Source organism: Cydia pomonella, chromosome 6, assembly GCF_033807575.1.
Source record: "Cydia pomonella isolate Wapato2018A chromosome 6, ilCydPomo1, whole genome shotgun sequence".
In the NCBI taxonomy this organism is placed as follows: domain Eukaryota; kingdom Metazoa; phylum Arthropoda; class Insecta; order Lepidoptera; family Tortricidae; genus Cydia; species Cydia pomonella.
Window position 1 is genome coordinate 16,596,689 of NC_084708.1, and position 21,383 is coordinate 16,618,071.

At 37.9% G+C, this 21,383-nt stretch overlaps 2 protein-coding genes across 2 annotated transcripts in view; one reads left to right on the forward strand and one right to left on the reverse strand.

The window, feature by feature from the left end:
• LOC133519121 (solute carrier organic anion transporter family member 3A1-like) overlaps positions 1-21,383 on the reverse strand; it is a 76,945-nt gene that overhangs the window by 25,280 nt on the left and 30,282 nt on the right. The window contains exons 3-4 of the mRNA XM_061853058.1: positions 7,066-7,191; positions 99-269 (exon numbers count right to left, since the gene is read on the reverse strand). Coding sequence (XP_061709042.1) covers positions 99-269; positions 7,066-7,133 — 239 coding nt within the window. The 5' untranslated portion in view covers positions 7,134-7,191. The remainder of the gene's footprint in view (positions 1-98; positions 270-7,065; positions 7,192-21,383) is intronic.
• LOC133518600 (uncharacterized) lies at positions 15,763-20,931 on the forward strand. The gene is made up of 4 exons (XM_061852262.1): positions 15,763-16,075; positions 17,078-17,256; positions 17,581-17,953; positions 18,404-20,931. The coding sequence occupies exons 1-4, from the start codon at positions 15,763-15,765 to the stop codon at positions 20,929-20,931; spliced, it is 3,393 nt and encodes a 1,130-aa protein (XP_061708246.1).

Here is a 21,383-nt window from a genome sequence, read left to right on the forward strand (position 1 = left end):
TCCCAGTTATGAAAATTATTTATATGACATCAATGTCTGCTTTGTAATCTGTAGAGCTTTGAAATAGGGTAAAGAATGTGTTTGAAGTGCATACATACCTGTCGCATATGCCGGCCGAGGGGTTCCGGCTGTGGCACTTGACGGGGTCCCGCGGCGGGTGCGCCGGGAGCGGGGGATGCGCTGCGCTCGGTCCGGGCCCGGCGTCGTCGGCCTCCGCACCACTTGACTCCGCGTAGAGTCCCGTCATTGCGTACATTGACTCTTGCCTCCTGATCAAACAGTAGGTATAACGTTATATACGCATTTTGGCCTGTGTACCATTATTCTTTGGACGCTAGCATACTTAAATATAAAACCCGGAGCCATCATCATGTCCTTAATTCCTTATTAGTACTTACTGGATGGTCAGGGTAACATTTTATCAGTCTTCGTTGACATTTTATTTGCAATAAAGTTTAAATTTATGCATTAACTGACATTATATGTTATCGAATAGCAATTTTATAGCACACTAACAGTTTTTACTGTTCATAACACTTAATTTCAGATCATATCGTTTCGAAGTAATTGTATTATTTATAATATTACATTACAATACACATATTTAACTGTACCTAATGGTGGAAAGTAGGTAGATAACTGTGGGAAGCTTCTGTTAATCGTCGTGTACAGTAGACAATTGCATAGTCGAAGTCAAAAATATGTTCACATGTTTCGCCTTAATACAGTGGCATACGGTGCAAAACTGTAAACATGTCGTTGACATAGAATCATTTCCTCAATATGCTCCGTATTAAAAACGGAGCAAACATAAATGGAAGTTCAAATAATGCATTTAAGCCCCACGGAGATGAGTACCTGTGTAACAAATAACGTAGTTGATCCGCTGTTTTTCCCGTCATTGTCAAAGGAGAACGAGATACGAATGAATAGTTATTGTAACAACGAACACTCGCAATTGGACACTCTTATTTACACAGGTTTTATAGTTTTGGAGCACATAATTGAGCGCGTTGTTCCTACAAATTAGTTCTTGTCTGAAAGGCGTATCGCGCGTGCTCGAGGAGCGTACCTACTAAACATGTCAGAATGAGTAGAGCTCGTGTTTTGTTGTCTGAAGTGATATCGCCCGATTAAGATGTGAATGTGGGCCAGGTGTCGCAAAGATACGGCGATGAGTTATCGGGTAAGGGGCCGGTGGCTCGGTTGCTGCGGTGATACACGTGGCGGCGGCGTCATGGATCTCATGTTACAATGTAAGTACTCGTACCTAGTCTTATACTTACATACACGTCTTGAGGATGCATTTGTCAACATTTTGACTTATTTCGGCTCCTTCACAAATATTACGATGCTTATTATTTGACGACCGGTCTGGCGTAGTTGTTAGTGAGCCTGCTTGCGAAGCCGATGGTCCTGGGTTCGAATCCTAAGATAAGGGGATTTATTTGTGTGATGAGCACACATATTTGTTCCTGAGTCATGAGTGTTTTCTATGTATTTAAGTATTTGTATATTATATATATATTGTTATCTGAGTTCTCACAACACAAGCTTTTTGAGCTTACCTAGGGTTTATTAAATTTGTATAAGAAGGTCCTATAATACGTATTTATCTATTCAGTAGCTTTCAATCAAACGAAAAAGGCTCATTGATCCGCATGGTATTGTTACACTTTACCTAACTAAGCACTACACACTACACATATGACAAATAATCGTCATATGTATAGTATAGTATGATAATATAGATAGGATATTATGCAATTGGCTTTCTAGGAAATTAATAAAAGTGCGACAAGTATGTCCCAATAAAATTTAATGCGTTATCTTGGTCTTGCTGAAGCGCGGGCGCGGTTGAAGGAGTATATTTAAAGCATCTGTATAACGTACAATGCGAGTATGTTTCGGAAAATTTCAAGAAAAATGAGTCAGTAGCTCCGAAAAACAATATCTAATCTATTCCTGGACAAATAAATATTGTTGACACTTAGATAGACATGCACAGATTAGATAATTCAATTGCAAACCTATACTGAGCCATCAATTGATTTAATGACAATTGTGACTCACTGTGTAGCATAAACCGTAATAGTATAGGTATTAGGTATACGATAAAATGTTCACGTGGAAACAGCACATGCATATTTCTTTCGCATTAAGCATATCAACATTAGCAGTAAAGCATTGCGAATCTCATACAATTATATAAGTACATACCTACCTATTTGACAATTTATAAGAAAACTAGCTTCTGCCCGCAATTTTGTTAGCTCTTGAAGTGGTTCAGCGGTTTGAAGAGGTAACAGACAGGCATAGTTATTTTCACCACACCAACTGGTAAAGGCTCTCTTGATTGTTCAAAAACTGATGAGAAATTTGGATTTTTATCCACATGTGGGGCAAAGTAATCAAATGCAAATTTTGAGTTGTTTTCTTATGTTGACTGGTAAAATTGACTTTTAAATATATATTTTTAATTATTTTGAATGATAAATATTTAATAGCATTAATTTTGAATTAATTTACTTTGGTTTGTTTGATATATTACAGTTTATCTTTTCCTTTTGTTGGTGTGGTGAGAAATGTTGTGTTTCACTCGGTGGCAAATTTTGTTAAACCTTCGTGCCTTGAAACCCTCACAACGCTCATGATTCAATTTTTCAAACCACTCGCTACGCTCGTGGTTAAATTTTGGAATCTTTCGCTTGCTCGGGTATCAATATTAGCACTAGAGGTTAAACAACAACTTTGACCCTTGTGAAACAAATGACTATTTCGCATTTATAATATGGTATTTTATATTTTTATTAATATTTTATACTTAAGATATTTATCTTTATATGGCTGCCAATAGTTGCCTACAAATAAAGATTTTCATTTCTTTTCATTTATACACCGTGGGATCGAGTAACCTGGTAGATTTTAATCATGCATTCCCGAGGTCATTCGAAAAAAAAGTGTGTGTTTTTTGTATACGACACGTTTTTTTAAATATAACGTCGGTGGCAAACAAGCACACGGCCCGCCTGATGGTAAGCAGTTTCCGTAGCCTATGGACGCCTGCAACTCCAGAGGTGTTACATGCGCGTTGCCGACCCTAACACTCCGCACCCTCGTTGACCTCTGGCAACCTTACTCACCGGCAGGAACACAACACTATGAGTAGGGTCTAGTGTTGTTTGGCATAGGTTTTCTGTAAGGTGGAGGTACTTCCCCAGTTGGGCTCTGCTCTAGATCTGGAATGACATCCGCTGTGCTGTGCCCTACCACACAAAGCGAGATGACATTCACAGTGCCCATACCTCTCTTTTGGACGTAGTTTAAGGACATACCCGGTCCAAAACAATATCCACAAAACAACAATATCCGGGTCCGGGTCGTTATTTCTTTTTACATTTTGGCAAAAAATAACCATACAACGAAAGTTTTTTTTATTTACAGAAAAAATTGCGAGTTTCCTTTAAAAATGTAATCAGTAGGTATCTCTAAGCCAAGTCACATAGTGGCAGCGTGGCAGCCAAAAGACGTTTTTCACTGAGTGATTATAAAATCAAATTTTCACAAGAATTGTCATTATCTCTAAAACAAGACCAATTTCAGATAACTTTGTAGGTACCACATTTTAGTCTCTAAATGCCGTCAAGAATACACCTTTATAATCTGTCGGGGTATTCGAGCCCACGGTGTATGTTTAAAGCGGCAGTAAGTATTATTATTTTCATCGTTATCATCGCTTTGCATTCACCTATATTCTCGGCGGGGCCGAATTACGTTTGGAAAGCTCGGAACCGAGGTAAACGCCCGTGTGGAATTCGTCAACAGGCAATTGATGGCATTGATGCTGTCACTGTCTCGTCTTCTGGAGTTTTAGCTTGCTTCCCAAAATAAATTTAAGAGATGAGATAGAGAGAGCGCTACACTAGCTAGAGTTAATGACTTTCATCAATTTTGGCAAATAATCTATATGGCTCAAAATTCTTTTCGTTGTCTTGTTTCTGACCACTCTGTCACGCTCGTATCTGTCTTCTATCAAATAAATAAAAAAACTAGTGCTATTGTATGTCTTTCTAGCTGTAAGTAGATTATCAGGCGGGTCGTATGCTTGTTTGCCACCGTCGTGGTATAAAAAAATTACATGAGAAAAAGCTCCACTCTGTCACATTTTTTGGGGACAATAAACAAGACAACGGAAATAATTTAGACCCCTATACAAAAAAAAAGCTTCCATTTTAAATGAGAATGAGGCCGCATGCATGAACGCCTAAACGGTAACATTAAATTTGTGATTTCATATTAGTATTTAGTTACAAAATGTCTAACTTTGCCAATAATTTTGCTATAATAAGCGGTTAATTTGTCTCTTTTGTTTTAAGACTAAAAGCAAAGACCTTCGATACCATACACGAGTGTAAAAAAACACAGTATGTGTAGGTATATTGGAACTTTAGCCGTGAAATGAAACCTAATCAATTACACACAGTTAACGATTAGCAACGGCATAAAACATTTTCCACGGAATTGAATATTTAACGAAGTCAGAATAACGCTCGAACGCCCCTGTTTCTACATCTATATCATAACATAACCTCCCTATAATATATTCAGAAACGATAAACTAACCGCCTATATGAACAAACCTGTATCTGTAGGTGCATCGTAATTTTAACTTTATCGATAACCGATACCTTAATTAAATTTAAATTTAGAACATTTCTGAGAAACAAAGGAATTGATAATGTGATTAATGTGATATACGATCATAATTTATGTACGGGCTGGGGCCAAAAAAGCCGTATGTTTTATCAATTTGTGTCGCTGCCACTCATTTGAGTACAAGATAGACATATAGGTATCTTATCTAGTTTTAATTATATAAAATAGACAAAAACTACATAATCTGTAATTAACTATTAACGTATGTCTCCGAAACACGGTGCCAAGCGGAAGCTTAAACTTAGAGCTCTTCATTCGGCCCCATGTATTTCAATTACTTCACACATTAGCATAACATTCGGATTTTTTTATGTACTTCAGTAGCCCTAAGATGGTCAGTTCTTTATCATTTGTAACGCCATGTCTGTAACGTTCTAACAAGTATGTAAGCGCGAAAGTGATGGGTATAGTGACAAGTGATAAAAATGGAACCATGATACCGTCGCTGAAATCAAAATAATGCCTTAAGTGTTCGACTTCGAAGATTTTCATTTTATTGAATTCATGCCTTTAGCTACAGGCATGAATTCTTCTTTTGAAGTGTTGGTATTGGTAAATAATCTAAAAATATATAATCAATGTCGACGACAAGGTCAGATGACAGAGATAGTGTCCACTGTAAAATTGCTGAAGTCAGGAAACCGGTAAACAGTATCAGAGGGCCTACCGCGAACCACGTGCGACGTGTTGCCTCTCTGTCGCACTCGTAAATTCGTACGTAAGCGTGATAGGGAGGCAACACGTCGAACGTGGTTCGCGGTAGGCCCTCAGAGACCAGATGTCGATGTCAAGATTAACGAGATGACGGCCCTGGGTGATTCATAAGCGCTTAGCGAGCCCTTCGCCTTAGATGAAACCAGTAGAAGTGTGTTCTTCTATATAGAACTTATCCTAGGAATCCCAAGGCCTAGTTAGACTGGATACTACGAGTAGCTTTGCTCATAGTCGAGAGAATAGGTTTTCTGATAGGAGCTTACCTAAAAGTAGGTAAATGAGGGCTACCGCTCTTGTGCTTGACGCCACTGTATAGATGGTGGTCCAGAAAAACAGCTCAAAAAATTTTGCTATACTGGTATGAATAATCAAAATAGAAAAAAAGATTTTCCACAATTATGAATGAGGAGTGAAAATACGCAATACAAAAGCCCCAAAAATACTTTGACTTTTTTAAAGAGCAGACTACACTAGCGAAATTAAACGCGTTAGCCCTCATTGTGTAAGCATTTCTTAATAATATTTATTTATTTGGAAAGACAGTCGGGCCTTTCCACGAAAAACTTAATGTACATATGATTAAGTAAATATTTCTAGAGATAAAAAGTAAAAACACTTATGTAGTCGAGAGTGAAAGGGACTATGCAATTACATATAGACTCGCCTTACTGTTGCCGTTGACAAAGTTGTACGTGGCATACCTACGTACCTAAATATCATTATATAAACAAGACACAAGGATATTTAACTAATCTATCAATAAACTTAAACAAAGTATTATTCAAATTCACAAAATAAAATATAATTATTCAATCATATCGAAAAGTAAGGCAAGCAGTAAAACAACACAATAAAACTGTCAACATTCCGACGATTATGTATGCTACACTGATAATATAATATATTCAAGAGTGTGGCAAATTTGACACAACAGGAACAAAGTTAAACGATTTTCGAATAATTAAACGACAGATACAACTCTCACACCTCACGAGGGAACAATCTTATGATTATATTAGGAGCTATTTGACTTTGAAACAGGCCAATCTAAATTTGTATTAAGCTTTAAAATTAGAGCTAACCGTTTAAATTTGAGTGGAATAGTTGAAAAGTGTTTTATAATCACATAAAGCTAATTATTTCGCTCTGCCTTTAATGTGAATCTTAATTTACTTTAGTATAGTTAGATGAAGTGTGTGCATTTTGCTGTTTACTCGACATTCGAAAGTGTACTCGAAGTAATCTGTTAATTGACAGGAGTACCTTTTTCTTAGACGCCGCAGAGGGGCATATATTGTATATAAAATTTGAGGTATAGGTTCGACTTGCACAATTATATTGAATGAACGAATATTTAATGCTACTGAATGTTATAATACCTTATTTCCTCGCATGTTTGGAGAAAAGCACTATATATACCTCGGCAGGAATAGCAATTTGTGGATTCGTTTTCTTTGTCGGATAACGCGAAGCGAAATCGAAACTAATCCACGAATTGCTGTTTCCCGGCCTCTGCAATAATGTACTATTATTTACATTGCTACCAGACCTGTGCCCTTTCTTGTGGTGTGACCGCTCTTCCATCGCTGGTGGTGTCCCATGTATCCCTTATCGATGTACAAATGGTTGACAGACCTGTGGCCCTTCCTGTGCTGCGGCGCGGCGTTGGCGCCGCCCGCGCTCGGTGCCCGCTCGTCCGTCATGCTGGAGTCCCGCGAGGCTCACCGCGTGCCCATTACCGACTGTATTCAACTGCTCCACCTGTACAACAAAAATAATCATTATAACCATAATCTAGTTTCATTACTTTCCGTGTCTTTGTGCTATTAACAGCATGGGTTAAAAGGAAGGAAAACTATAATTACCTACCTATTGATTATGTTTTAGTAGGTACATAGAAGTATAATTACTCTCAACAAATTAATAATAAATGTCGGTTGTATTGCTGTGGTCTTGTTGAATTGATTGGCGATTTAATCTCGTAGAATTGTAACTTTTAATAACGAGGATAAACTAAAACGTCTACAATAAAGTAGGTATTATAATAATTATATACGGGTTGGGCAGATTAAGTGTCCTAGTTTTGTACTGCCATTTTATGTAAATATAGCAGAACTTTTTTTAACTATATTATTTTTTATTAATCGATTTCTAAACGTCAGCTTGATATCTATTGTTTTCAACATGGACGCGAAACACCAGCTCGTTGTAAATTTATACAAGCAAAAATTCCGACCGTGCGTGATATTTAAGGAGCTGAAACATTTAGATATTAATGTAAGGGTCATATCTCGGACCATTAAGCGATTTAAAAAAACAGAATCTTCAAAAATCAGGCCCAAACCTGGTCGAAAATATTTTTTCGTGTCCAAAAAATAATTAAAAGCGTTCGTGAGCGTATTCGGTGAAATCCAGCCCAAAGTGCAAGTAAACTCGCTAAAGATATGAAAATATCCCGACGATCAATGAGTCGTATATTACGACATGATCTTGGATTGAAGGCCTATAAAAAACAAAAAAAAACATGGAGGAAAAACCTACTTTCTAGCTTGGCATGAGGGCGATGAAATTATTTTTTCCGACGAAAAGATGTTTCAATTGTAAGATAGCCACAATCAACAAAATGATCGTGTTTACAGTAGACAAATTAGCTGTACAGCCGTTTCAAAGTGAATTAGTCTTTCGGATCCTGGGATATCGATTTTTAGATAAAAATTCGGGCATTTTTGCTATAATCAAGATTGATTACAGCAAAAATGCTAACTTAACCTCTCTTGCCGTTATACCGGTCATACGTACGAGGCAATGGCAATAACTAATACAATAACGTGTTGGTACACGTACACAATACGTATATAAATTGAGTAGAATTCCTTATCGATATAGCTTACAGTAAAGACGTCATTATACGACCTATATGTTAATTCAACACTGTGCACGCGTGACCTCCATCTGCGGAGATTACTTTCGGAAAATTGTGTTGCGGAACTTCATGTTCAGTTCAGTAAACAAATATAGCTGTGTCATTCGTACTTGGAGAGCCGGGTTCTATCCGTAATTGACGGCTGGCAGCCTCCTAAACTAGCCGGTAGTGACACTAGTGACGCCCTGCTTACCAAGCAGGAGGTCCCGAGACTCCCGAGTTCGCATCCTGGCAAGGGCATTTATTTATTTGTGTGTTTACCACGAATATTTGTTTCTGAGTTATGGCTGTCTAATCTAAGTATGTATTTATGTATATCGTCGGCTAGTACCCAGTTGCTTAGTTTGGGTGCTTGATCGATTTATGTAAAATTTGTCCCCCAAATATTTGTATTTACATAATTAAAGTATAGAGCTTGTTAAAACAGTGTATACTCATCGATAAGAGTCTGTGGACGATATTGAATATAAATGTATTGACATAAAGGTGTATTGACACCCACGACCGCTGTCTGAAGCGATTACTTTCGGAGAATTGTGTTGTAATGCAGTGAACCAATATGGCGGTGTCGTGCGAACCGGGGGTCGCTTCAATGATTTGAACATAGCGCTTAATAAAACAGCATCCCTTGTTGTGTCTGTCAGGACATCATTAATTCAATCTAGACTTTAATATGTTAATTCTGTAGCTATCTACACGCGATCTCTATCTGTGGATTTAATTTTTTGCGATTTTGCGAAAAAGTGCAAGCGATAAAGTCTCGTTTCAGTTTAAATAATGGGTGAAGATAGTGTCACTTTTAATCAGTATGACATTCAGCTACTCATAGTTATCTATTTGAACCACGTGGCACATGCAACTCCTCCAGAAATAAAAGTATCAAGAACGTAAGTAATGAATATTAGGTATCTGTTATTTACAGTTCTAGGGTAGGTATACGGTTCATGCCCCATATTTGCTTCCATTACTCCGACTAGGTCAGTTGTTGATTAGATACTCGCTACATCAGCAACGACAGCAACCCAGATACTAGTTGAATAGTCTCACAATAGATTCCTATTATGTCCTGTTTGAACGAGGGCTTTCAAAGTACTAAATTATGGTAACATGAATCTACGGCCAACATTTCACTGAAAATGCCGTGAACTATCCACCATGAATTCTGAATCAACAATGCTGGTTTAAAAAATACCTGCGTGTAGACGGGTTTTAGTAACGGTCGATGAGCGTGGTCAAAGTTTCGCGAATTACATGAAGCAATGACCGCATAACATTTAAGGTGTGTATGTCGATTCAATATTTCCCCGTTAACGTTATGAATAGTGATGATAAACCGCAATGTAGGTAGTGATGAGATACCATAGATTGCGGTGACAAACCGAAGATACATAACATAACGTATATTATGAATGTAAAAACTATACCTTTGGTACAAAACAGGTTAAAATACAATTACCTATAACAAAAATATAAATTACCAAAAAGGCGAAATAAGTCGATAACATGAACATGACTAACATCGCTTTTAGCGAAAGTGCCAAAGAAGTAGCTTTACAGCGATAATATTCTTTTCACCATACCAACTGGTAAAGGCCCTCTGGATTGTTCAAAAACGAATGAGAAAGTTGCATTTTATCCACATGCGGGGTAAAGTAATCAGATGCAAATTTTGAGTTGTTTCCTTGTGTTAGCCGGTATACTATTTTAGTAAATAACTATTTTAGTTAGCTTGCAGGTAGAGGCTTATGTTTTAATCACAACGTCATTTCATATCATTTTAAAGCTGTCAAAGTAACCAGATTATTTTTAGAAATCACCTCAATGTACGGTACAAATTTGAAGCTAATTAATGTAAATGACATGAGACATACATGGAAGTTTCCCCAATATGTGGATCACAGAAATAATACCAACAACCTATCAATAACACCAATTGATAAAATTAGAACGAGTGAACGACAGTGGGGGGTCAATCATGTGTAAACTCTGTAGGCAGATTTAGTCCGTTGAATGCGAACCCACGCAGTGTCAGGAGTCTATATTTATTATTGAGTTACACTTGACAATATCTTGAGAGCTTTCAGATTATGGAGAGCGAAAATGGAATGATAAAAATAGAACGAGCCTTAATATTTTTAGAATTGGTTTTTATTTTAGGGTACAAATTTATTTAGCATCTACTGATAAACTTTTTCATACGTTTTTCATACTTTTTCGTACTAATGAATTATCACAAGATTCATGTTGAATGCTCCAAATTTATAAAATTTTGCTACCCATTATTTAATTTATTTAGAGGAAAATCTGTGTACATACATACAAGTTTTAGCTCTTGTTCGTCTTTATTTTATAGCAGTTTTTATTCAAAAAGAAAGCGTGAAGAATGAAAACGGCAACAGATGAAAATCTGTAAAGATATTCATAGCATAGTATTGAAAATTGACATCATTTACTAAGGAATATGTAATTCGAAAAGACACGAAATAATTTAAGTTTTTTAAGGTGAAAGCTATATATGCATTAAATACATTTTTGATAACTTGCATTTTGTTATCTACATGCCTATTTATTACTTGATTACTAATGTTACTACGAGGATATAGTAACCATAATAATAAATCGTAACTTCAGATATGTAACATCCTGCCATTCCGTGTAGCGTGACGAGAATGTGCCCTAACATAGCTGTCAACTTAACTGCAGCACTTTTATTACACCTTGTCTAGTATACTAGAAGTCATGCCATACTCTTATAATAACGGGACTAAATGACATATTCCAGGGCATTTTTTGCACTTACAAGGTATGTACAAAGTAGAACGAACGTTAGCGACGTGTGTGTATGATGTTACATTGTTGGTGAATGGTCATAACACATAACAGTATAACGAATGCTTGAAGCTGGATATTATACATATATCCACATTACTAAGAAATTTGTGACCTAGGGACCTTAGCCAAGATGACACTCGTTGATTGAAGACGCCTTTTCGTCGCATCTGTTATCACTTTAAATTTTTCTTTTTCATTTATTATGCTCTGAAAGTGGGTCATTGTTGTTCTATGAAGTTAGCAGAAAGTGATACGTTTCTGGACTAGAGAATTTTACATTCATAGTCATTTATTTATGATAGCAATTACAATTTGTTTTTAAATGAATTTGTTAGACAATTTCCATTCTGATATTTATTTATTATTTATGAAATGGGCGTTCCCCATTCCATAAAATAAATAACGATGATTTTATTTCCCTTAATTGTTAATTGATAGTACCCTAGTAAGAAGTACTATGTACATTTATACTTAGTCATGTTTTTTAATACACATGTCTTTAACTTTCCTCGCATTGAGAATGAAAAGTAGTGTTTAACTCAGGTGAAAGGCACCATTTCATCCCTTGGTTAGCAATCGAATATTAGTTTGTCAATGTATAATTGTCATCTTGGCTAGACGTCTCACAATAAAAATGGTCTCAAGCGATATTGATTGATAAATTCCACACATAACTTTATGAGCCTAGTTTAATTTTAAAGTAATATAATCGGCGTAAACATAAGGTTAGCTAGTGGGACAAGGCAGTAACAGTTATAATTGATAAAACATCCGTTCCCTCGTAGACCTGCAACATTACGTAACCTTGCAGAGTAGATCTGTTGCCAAAATTTCACTCCCGCACATTTTGCTCAGGCAGAATAGCGAACGCTGCTGCGGACTAAACGTGACTACGGGAAACCATTATACCGTTTAGCTCCTATGTTTGCTGCTTTATCTTAATGTATCTGGTTAATTAAACAACGAAAGCGGCTTACTTAATGATTTTATGACAGGTACGTTGTTTCCAGTTTTTACCTTCAACTACATGTTTTATTGCTAGCTATAAAAGCTATCAAATAGGCACTTCGTACCTTATGGCACCAATTTTATTTAGTTAAAGCGTAATTGAAGTCCTATTAACCTATGGTAAATAAATTAGACGTCAGACGTCTGGCTGCCAAAGATATTTGAGCAACGTAAAAACATGTCGCATAACAATATCACTTTGTTGCTATAATTACTTGAAGAATCTAAGCGCATCAAAGCAGAATGTAAAACGATAAACAATGTTTTACGAAAGGTAGTTACGAGGGTGTGGGAGCTGAGATTTGAGAATTTTAGGTGAATATATCCGTCGCGCTAACGGGGGCGGCTAATAAAATTAGGGTCAAACGTCACTGAAGAAAGAGTTGAGTACGTTTATATGAAGAAATGACCCCTTAATAGTCTTAATATATAATGCAAACCAAACATTTTCAGTAATTATCACATTAGGTATCTGTAGTTACAGACATTGTAAGGTTTAGTATTGCAAGACATTTTAATGAAAGGAAGAAATGACAATCTATTTGGTTTGGACCGTATAAATTTAGATAGGACCAAGTTAAAACTTAGATCATAATCTATTGTGATCAAGAAAAAATTGGCAGAGCGTGCTATTGGTCGATCAAACAGGACATTAAAGGCGTAGCCAGTCGTTAGGCTGACAGCGTCTATTAGATTAGTGAATACGAAGCCAAGATTTATGTGAAACAGGGTGTGCGTTCAAGGTTAAAGTAGGCATTAACCATGCGTGCGGTCGATATTTTCTACGTCTTTACTAGATTTACTAGTTTCTTCATTCTCAAATTACGACAGGCAAAATTCAGCCGCCGTCAAAAGCATAGCGCTTATTGCGTGTTTCAGTTAGGTTCTGCGACTTAAGATGCGATTGCGTCGCCGTTGCGTCACGTTTGGCGTTTTGGAGTCGGCGCATCTGTGGTATTGTCTTACTTAAGTTTGCGGTTTAAGCAGAAAGCGGTTGCTCTTGTTAAATCTATGTAATATCCTCTTTTAAAAGTACAACAGAAAAACTAGTATCGGTCTATGACATAATGATGCCATGTTACATATTAGTAATATGTTTGCGGTCCGATGATTTTCAATGTAATTATGAAAATACCTAGGTAGCAGAATTTCTCTTACGGACCAATAGCCAAATAAACAACCATCATAGGCATTAAAAAAATTCGGAGTTTAATCTGTGCAATTTTGTTAAACCTAAAGCGAGCAAGAAAGAGTTCGCAACGTATCAAAAATGTAAGGTCACCTAAACATTCAAATTTGTCCTTAATACATTGTTTCAAAAAGTGTGGCGGTACGCGTCCGCGCCGCGGCCTCCGTCACGGAGGGAAAGGCATGAGGCCGCGAGTGGGCGACGCTGTCCGCAGCTTAGGATCGATCCAAATACCACATTTCGATACAAACTTCACTAACAGGATCTCCACAATCAATATTAAAATAAAGGTCAGACTGGCTAAGCTATGTTCGGGTGATCTAATCGTAGGTACTAATACTAACTGATGATTAGATTTAGAGCTTTTGGTAATCTTCTAGGATTTAAAATTTTACCGTCAGTACACATTGCATATGGCCAAACAAATGCTCAGTACAGTGCTTAAGTGTCTTGGGATTGCACAGTAATCTTCTTTAGTGTGTCATTTGCGATTATGATTGTGATAAAGCTCCAGAAAAGTAGAACGTTGCGGTGGTTTTATAGTAGGTAGATGGTAGCGTAGTTAATGAAAAATTCTAGTTCAAGGACTTATTTATTTTTTACTTAATAAGCATACCACAAATTAGGCACATGAAACTAAAATTTCCACCTCGCCCTTAAAAACCATAGGGATCTCTGACTACCGTCCGATTTAAGCTAAGCGTTGGATCTATATTAGGTTAGGTTAGGTGTTTGTAAGTTAACATCATAATACCTAAATATGCACCAAAATAAAGTATGGTATTGTTAAAAACTCTAGTTTGTAGGAATCTTTAATTTATTACTACTTTCAAAAGTTAGGTAACGGTTAGTATTCACTGATTGCTTAACGCCATAACGCCATGCTTTGTTTTTAAACTTGTCTCAACTATGATCTCCTGCATAAATAGGGACTAAAACCTCAATTGTCTCGAAGGAACGTGTGTTCCACTGACTTTTGTCACTGTTTACTCAGGAACCAAACAATGACAATTCTGAAATAGACCTCACGTATCGTTTTATAATCTTTCTTCACGATCGGTACTTTGGGAAACAGTGCACTAGATCAATAAACTGTGTGGCCATGATTATAAATAACAAGCAAGAGACAGGAAGCAAGATGGCTGACGTAAACAAAACTGTATCCAAAGTTACCTACCAACCGCTGCCCAAGTGCAGTCGACGTGTGATCTGTTTATCGAGAACCGGGTGAAGGACAGCCATTGTTATGTGAGCAGATATTCAAATATGTAATTGCGAAAACAAGCTACCGATCTCTGTATTTTAATAAATGAGCTTACAACATTCGCACATAATAATAAACTGGTAAAAAATAAAGAAACAAAGCAGGATGTTGCTAAAGTGAGGCAGGTAATTCGATATTAGCATTAGCCGACCCTTTGTTTCTATTTAATGTGAATGCCGCATGTGGACTAATGTCAGCCGGAGACTGGACGAATACAGATCGGGCAGGACCGGTTCGGTCGCAGCCGCGCAAGCATGAATCATTAGCTAGTCGGTCAACGTTAACTGCATGTGTTGTATGCGCGTTATATTGAAACGTCTACGGATTTATATCACTGCCTCATACATACGAATACCCTATTGCAAAACAGTGTTACAATAAAGAGGTAATAAGATACTCGGACAGGACAGGAATTAGTAATCATTAAAAAATATGTCAGTTTCTTTATGAGCAGTGTGTTTTGTCGATTTCCGTCCTCATACTATACTTACTATCTAGCTGTACCTATAGATACTTATGCATTTTTACCCTCTCGTTTAGTTACAATAAAATCAGTTAAGAATCCAGACGCGTTTGCCTTATGATTCACCTGCAACCAAAATTGAACCTTATCCCGTAAAGAACATGGTCCATACGAACCAGGATGCTTGAACAGTGACACGTAAAAATAATTGGTTCAATAGAAAATGAGTGTAATTTCGGTGAAATAACGTTAAATACATACGGAAAAGTGGTTAATTAGTTGGATAAATATGTAACAAAAGTGAATTAAGCCAAATGAACTTTAAGGATTAAGAAAATTCGGTGTTTTTACAAAAATAGTTTTGCAAATTAATTACGTGTGATAATCGGACAAAGGACAAGGTGTATCGTGGATATAACGTTTGTGTGTTGTTTAACTACAAATGAGACAGTACTGTGCCGTGTATTACAATAGTGAGTCGCGGTGATTTAGGTAAATTTGTTGGACAATTTCGTGCGGCGCTCACTTACCCTACACATAAAAAGTTAACAAAGGAGTGGAACTTTCCTACAGTGGTTACGTACTTTTATTGCTGTGTTTTCACTATATACGATAGACTATTAATTTATTGATTGTGATAGACTTATACTATAATGGAAAACATTGAAAAGCATATAGTGATTCAAGCCGACACGCTTGAAAAGGTGAAAAAGGCGTACGTTAACTACAAAAAATCGCCTAAGGAGAGATTGACGGCTGGTTATGTGAAGGGAAGAATAGATACACTGGAGTTGTACTGGAAAGAGTTTAAAGTCTTACATGAAATGTTAATTTTGTCGATTCCTATGGAACAGCGTCAAGCTACAAATTATTTCGCTGACAACATGTTTGAGGAATTTGAAGAAGCGTATTACGCATACAAAGGCGAAATGATGTCTAAGTTAGATGGTATGGTGCCGACAAAAAGTGAGTCTAAACAAACACTTACACCTAGCACATCGAATAGTGGTGAAGTAAAATTACCACGTATCTCGCTTCCTTCGTTTAATGGCGACTACACTGAATGGCAGTCTTTCCATGATTTATTTATGGCATTAGTGCATAACAATGAATCTTTGCAAGATGTTCAAAAGCTACATTACCTAAAGGGCAGTTTAGCTGGAGAAGCGGAGGCATTATTACGACAATTTTCAATAACCGCTGAAAATTATAAAGAAGCTTGGTCAGTACTGAAGAAACGTTATGCCAATAAGAGATACATAGCAAACTGTGTTTTTAAGAAATTCTTTACACAAAAAACGTTAACACACGAATCGGCTACAGCATTAAGGCAACTGTTGGATACTTCGGTGGAATGTATGAGTGCGCTGAAACATCTAGGCTTACCTACGAATCATTGGGACGCAATTATTAACTACTCCATAGTGTCAAAATTAGACTCGAGCACTCATAAGGAATGGGAAGAGTTAATAAGCAGAGACGAGACGAACGACTTACCTAGTTTTGAAAAATTAAAATCGTTCCTGGAAAATAGATTTCGTACTCTGGAGATGGTTGAACCTGCAAGTAAAGTATACAAACCTGTGAAAACAAAGATGTTTCATGTTACTGCAACGAGCGAAGTGAAGTGTACATTCTGCAATGAAGATCATTATATTTATCAATGTAAACAGTTTTCCAAGCAATCAGTAGAAGACAGATACAGTTTCGTGCAGAAAAATAATCTCTGTTTTAATTGCCTAATACCGAACCACAATGTATTTAAATGTAAACAAAAGACAACTTGTCAGATTTGTAAAAGAAGGCATCATTCGTTATTGCACCGAGAGAAACAAGCAAGTGGAGAATCGCATACGTCTGGAGAAACAAATAACAACAATAAAGAAAAGATACAAACCGTCGTCGTTGCGCACACGTCGAGCGCATCACGAGTTCTACAACCTGGTCGAGGCACTTTGTTGACGACAGCACTGGTGCATGTCACAGCGGAGTCGGGGCAGTCACACGTGCTTCGGGCTCTCGTGGACCAGGGTTCAGAGGAGTCCTTCGCGACTGCAAGGGCGGTCGAGTTGCTGGGTTTGAAGAAAACTAAAATCAGCGGAGTGATCTCTGGTGTTGAGGAGTGTGAGACGACTATCAAACATAGGGTAACATTACGCATTCAATCAAGGTACGATATTTCCTATTGTATAAATGTAGATGCTTATGTATTGAAATCTATAACCCGTCAGCTACCATCTAGGGAAATAAGAAGTCTTAATTGGCCACAAGTTAACAAATTAGATTTAGCTGATCCCACCTTTGGCTCACCAGGGAGGATTGACATTCTTCTTGGTGCGAGAGTTTACAGCGAAATCCTAGAAGCAGGTTTAATGAAGGGACCAGGAAATTTTCTTGCTCAAAAAACACACCTGGGCTGGATTTTGTCAGGGGGTAATAAGGATACTAATGCATCATTTACTGTTTCACAGCACATTACAAGTCTACATGTTACAAGACAAATTGAAGAAGATAATAATCTCCTGAAAAGGTTTTGGGAGGTAGAATCTGAACTATACACGAAGCAGAGCATGTGGACGAAAGAGGAAGAAAAGTGCGAGGAAATATATCAGCAAACAACATCGAGGGACGAGACAGGGAGGTACGTAGTACAGCTTCCTTTAAAGACAACTTTTGAAGACACTGTAAGATCGTGTGGAAATACAAAGCATCAGGCAGTAATCAGATTAGAGCAGCTGGAAAGAAAGTTCGCCCGAAACGAGCATCTGAAAGCAGAATACACCAGAGTTATACACGAGTACTTACAGTTAGGCCATATGAAGAAGGTCGACGCAGAAGATGAAGGTAATGCAGTATATCTTGCGCATTGTGCTGTAATAAGAGAAGATAAGGAAACATCAAAGCTGCGCATAGTTTATGACGCGTCAGCAAAGGGCCCAAACGGATGTTCCTTAAACAGCAGCATGATGGTAGGACCTACGATTCAGCCAGATCTTCGTAGTCTGGTATTTAGATGGAGAGCTCATAAAATCTGTGGTATTGGCGATATTATAAAGATGTATCGTCAGGTAAGAATGCATGACAAACACACAGATTTACAACGCATAGTATGGCGGGATAATACATCTGAGAAGATAGATAGTTACAAGCTACTTACGGTGACATTTGGGACAGCAGCTGCACCTCATCTGGCTGTCCGTACTCTTCAACGTTTGGCTGATGATGAACAACACAACTACCCTCGAGGAGCGGCTGTAGTAAGAAACTCCTTTTACATGGATGACCTTATGACAGGTCATGAAGATCTCGACGAAATGAAAGCAACCTGTAAAGAAATAAATGCATTATTAAAGGCAGGTGGTTTCGAGATGCAAAAGTGGTCTAGTAACTCTGAAGAACTCCTGAAGGACTTGGTTGATGGCACGAAGACTCCGGAACCTGTAAAAGACAAAAAAGAGATTAAATTAGATAAAATAATAAAAATACTGGGACTTACCTGGGATAGGAAGGATGATACTTTTCACGTTTCAGTAAACTTACCAGCAAGCAGGATACCTGTAACAAAGAGAGTGATTTTATCTGATGTTGCTAGCTTGTTTGATCCTTTTGGATGGCTCTCACCTGTTGTAATAACAGCCAAAATCATGATCCAAAAATTATGGCTTTGTCATTGTGGTTGGGATGATGAGTTATCTTCAGAGTTGGTTGACGAATGGATGAGCTTCAGAGACGAATTACACGAGCTGCAAACTGTTGAGATTCCAAGATGGATCAAGATGTCATCTCACTGCAAAGAAGTATATCTGCACGGGTTCTCTGATGCCTCAACACTTGCACTTGCAGCTGTTGTGTATGCAAGAGTTGTCGACGAGCACGACGTTGTTCATGTCACGATGTTAGCCTCTAAAACAAAAGTAGCCCCCCTGAAGCAATTGACTGTCCCGAAGCTTGAAATTTGTGCTGCGGTGATATTAGCAAAGCTGCTGCATGAAATTTCAAGGTTATTGAACATACCTATGCACAAAATCTACGCGTGGACAGACTCAATGGTAGTGCTTTCATGGTTGCAGTCCCCACCCAGCCGCTGGCAAGTATTCGTTGGCAACAGAGTGTCAGAAATTATCCAGCATATAGATAACGACAGGTGGAGACACGTTTCGTCGGAAGACAACCCAGCTGATCTTGCCTCAAGAGGTATCAGGGCAAGTGAACTAGCAAACAATGAACTTTGGTGGAGTGGACCCAGATGGTTAAAGGATACAAACACTGAGATGTTAAGGGCCACTACAATTCCAACGACAAATCTAGAAAGCAAGAAATCATTCCACACTTCAGTACAAGACACACCTATTTGGGAGAGATTTTCGTCGATGGTCAGGATGAAAAGAGTGATAGCTCAATGTAAGAGATTTTTAGATTATAAAACTAGAAGACATGATATCTTGAGCGCTGCTGAATTGGATGAAGTTGAAACCTGCTGCGTGAGATATTATCAGAAACTAATATATAGCCAAGAATTTGAAGACCTGAAAAAGAAAGGAAAGGTTAGAAACAAAAGTTCATTAATTAAACTTACCCCGTACGTAGATGAACACGATTTACTGCGAGTTGGAGGACGGTTGAGTAAAGCGGATCTGCCAGAAGACGCTAAACACCCGATTATCGTACCAAGCAAGCAACATGTTGCAAGGTTAATAATAGCGGATGCTCACACCAAAACCTTACATGGCACAATCTTGCAGACGATGACCTACGTCAGAAGTAAGTACTGGGTCATAGGTCTCAAATCATCAGTTAGAGATTTCACTCGTAAATGCATCGTGTGTATAAAAAACAATGCACTCACAAGACAGCAGCTAATGGGTCAGTTACCCACCTCAAGAGTCACTCAGAATCGCGCCTTTTACCACAGTGGAGTTGATTTTGCTGGGCCAGTGTATCTGAGAACGTCAAAGGGTCGAGGTCGTACATCTGCAAAAGGCTACATCTGCTTGTTTGTCTGCATGTGCACAAAAGCAATCCACTTAGAAGCAGTAACTGATCTTACAGCTCAAGCATTCATCGCGGCGTTCAGGAGGTTCGTCGCACGTAGAGGACATTGCGCACAATTATGGAGTGACAATGGGACCAATTTTATTGGTGCTGATAAGGAACTAAGAGATATATGGTCTAAGAGCACTAATAGCGTACCTAAAGAGATAGCTGAACTTCTTGCTAATGATGGTACGACGTGGCACTTTGTGCCGCCAAAGTCACCAAACTTTGGAGGCCTGTGGGAAAGTGGAGTACGCTCGGCAAAGCGCCACCTATTGAGAGTCAACGGAGCTACGAAGTTGACGTATGAAGAATTTTCAACACAGCTAAGCCAGGTTGAAGCGTGTCTAAATTCAAGGCCACTCTGTCAGCTGGATGATACTCTGGACACACTTAACCCCCTCACGCCAGGACACTTTCTTGTACGTGAAGCTCTGATTAACATTCCTGATAGAAGTTATGAAACTAAAAGTTTACATTTGTTAACACGCTGGCAAGTCGTACAAAAACAAACGCAAGACTTCTGGAAAAAATGGCAGTCAGATTATTTAAACACACTTCAGCAAAAACACAAGTGGTACGATGTAGTAAAATCACCCTGTATAGGAGATGTTGTCATTATGAAGGAGCAGGACTTACCACCGGCCAAGTGGCTGCTAGGCAAGATCACGGCACTGCACGCAGGGCCTGATAATTTAGTACGTGTTGTAACGGTCCAGTGCAAGGGCAATCACATTCTAAAGAGACCGTTGTCTAAATTAATATTGTTACCTAAAACTGCAGATTAATACACAGTTAACGTCTGTAGTGAAAAATAATGAGCTATGGTGGGCAGTTAAATTTATTTCGTATGTTAATAATTTCTAGGTACTAATAATGCTGGCTGACTGTAGTTGTAATTGGTAATACCTACTCAATACATAAGCACAAAGATTAGCGACAAGCTATTTTCCTAAAATTTATTCAAAGCGCTAAATACTTTGTCCTATGTAATTTACGTTAAGTATAAAAAAGCTGCTAAGTTTATGTTATTTATGTATTTATAGGAGGATGCATTAATTACATTTTGTAGATGTCACGTGTATAAGACGGATCCCCTATGGATTAATTCTTGATAATGGGTTACCGAGCGGATCGCAGACTTTCTTATAACCAGTGTTTAAGCATACCATTGTAACTTTATTACATGCAAATGTAATTAAATGCACAGGTAAAATAGGTTCGTAAACCTTTATTTGTT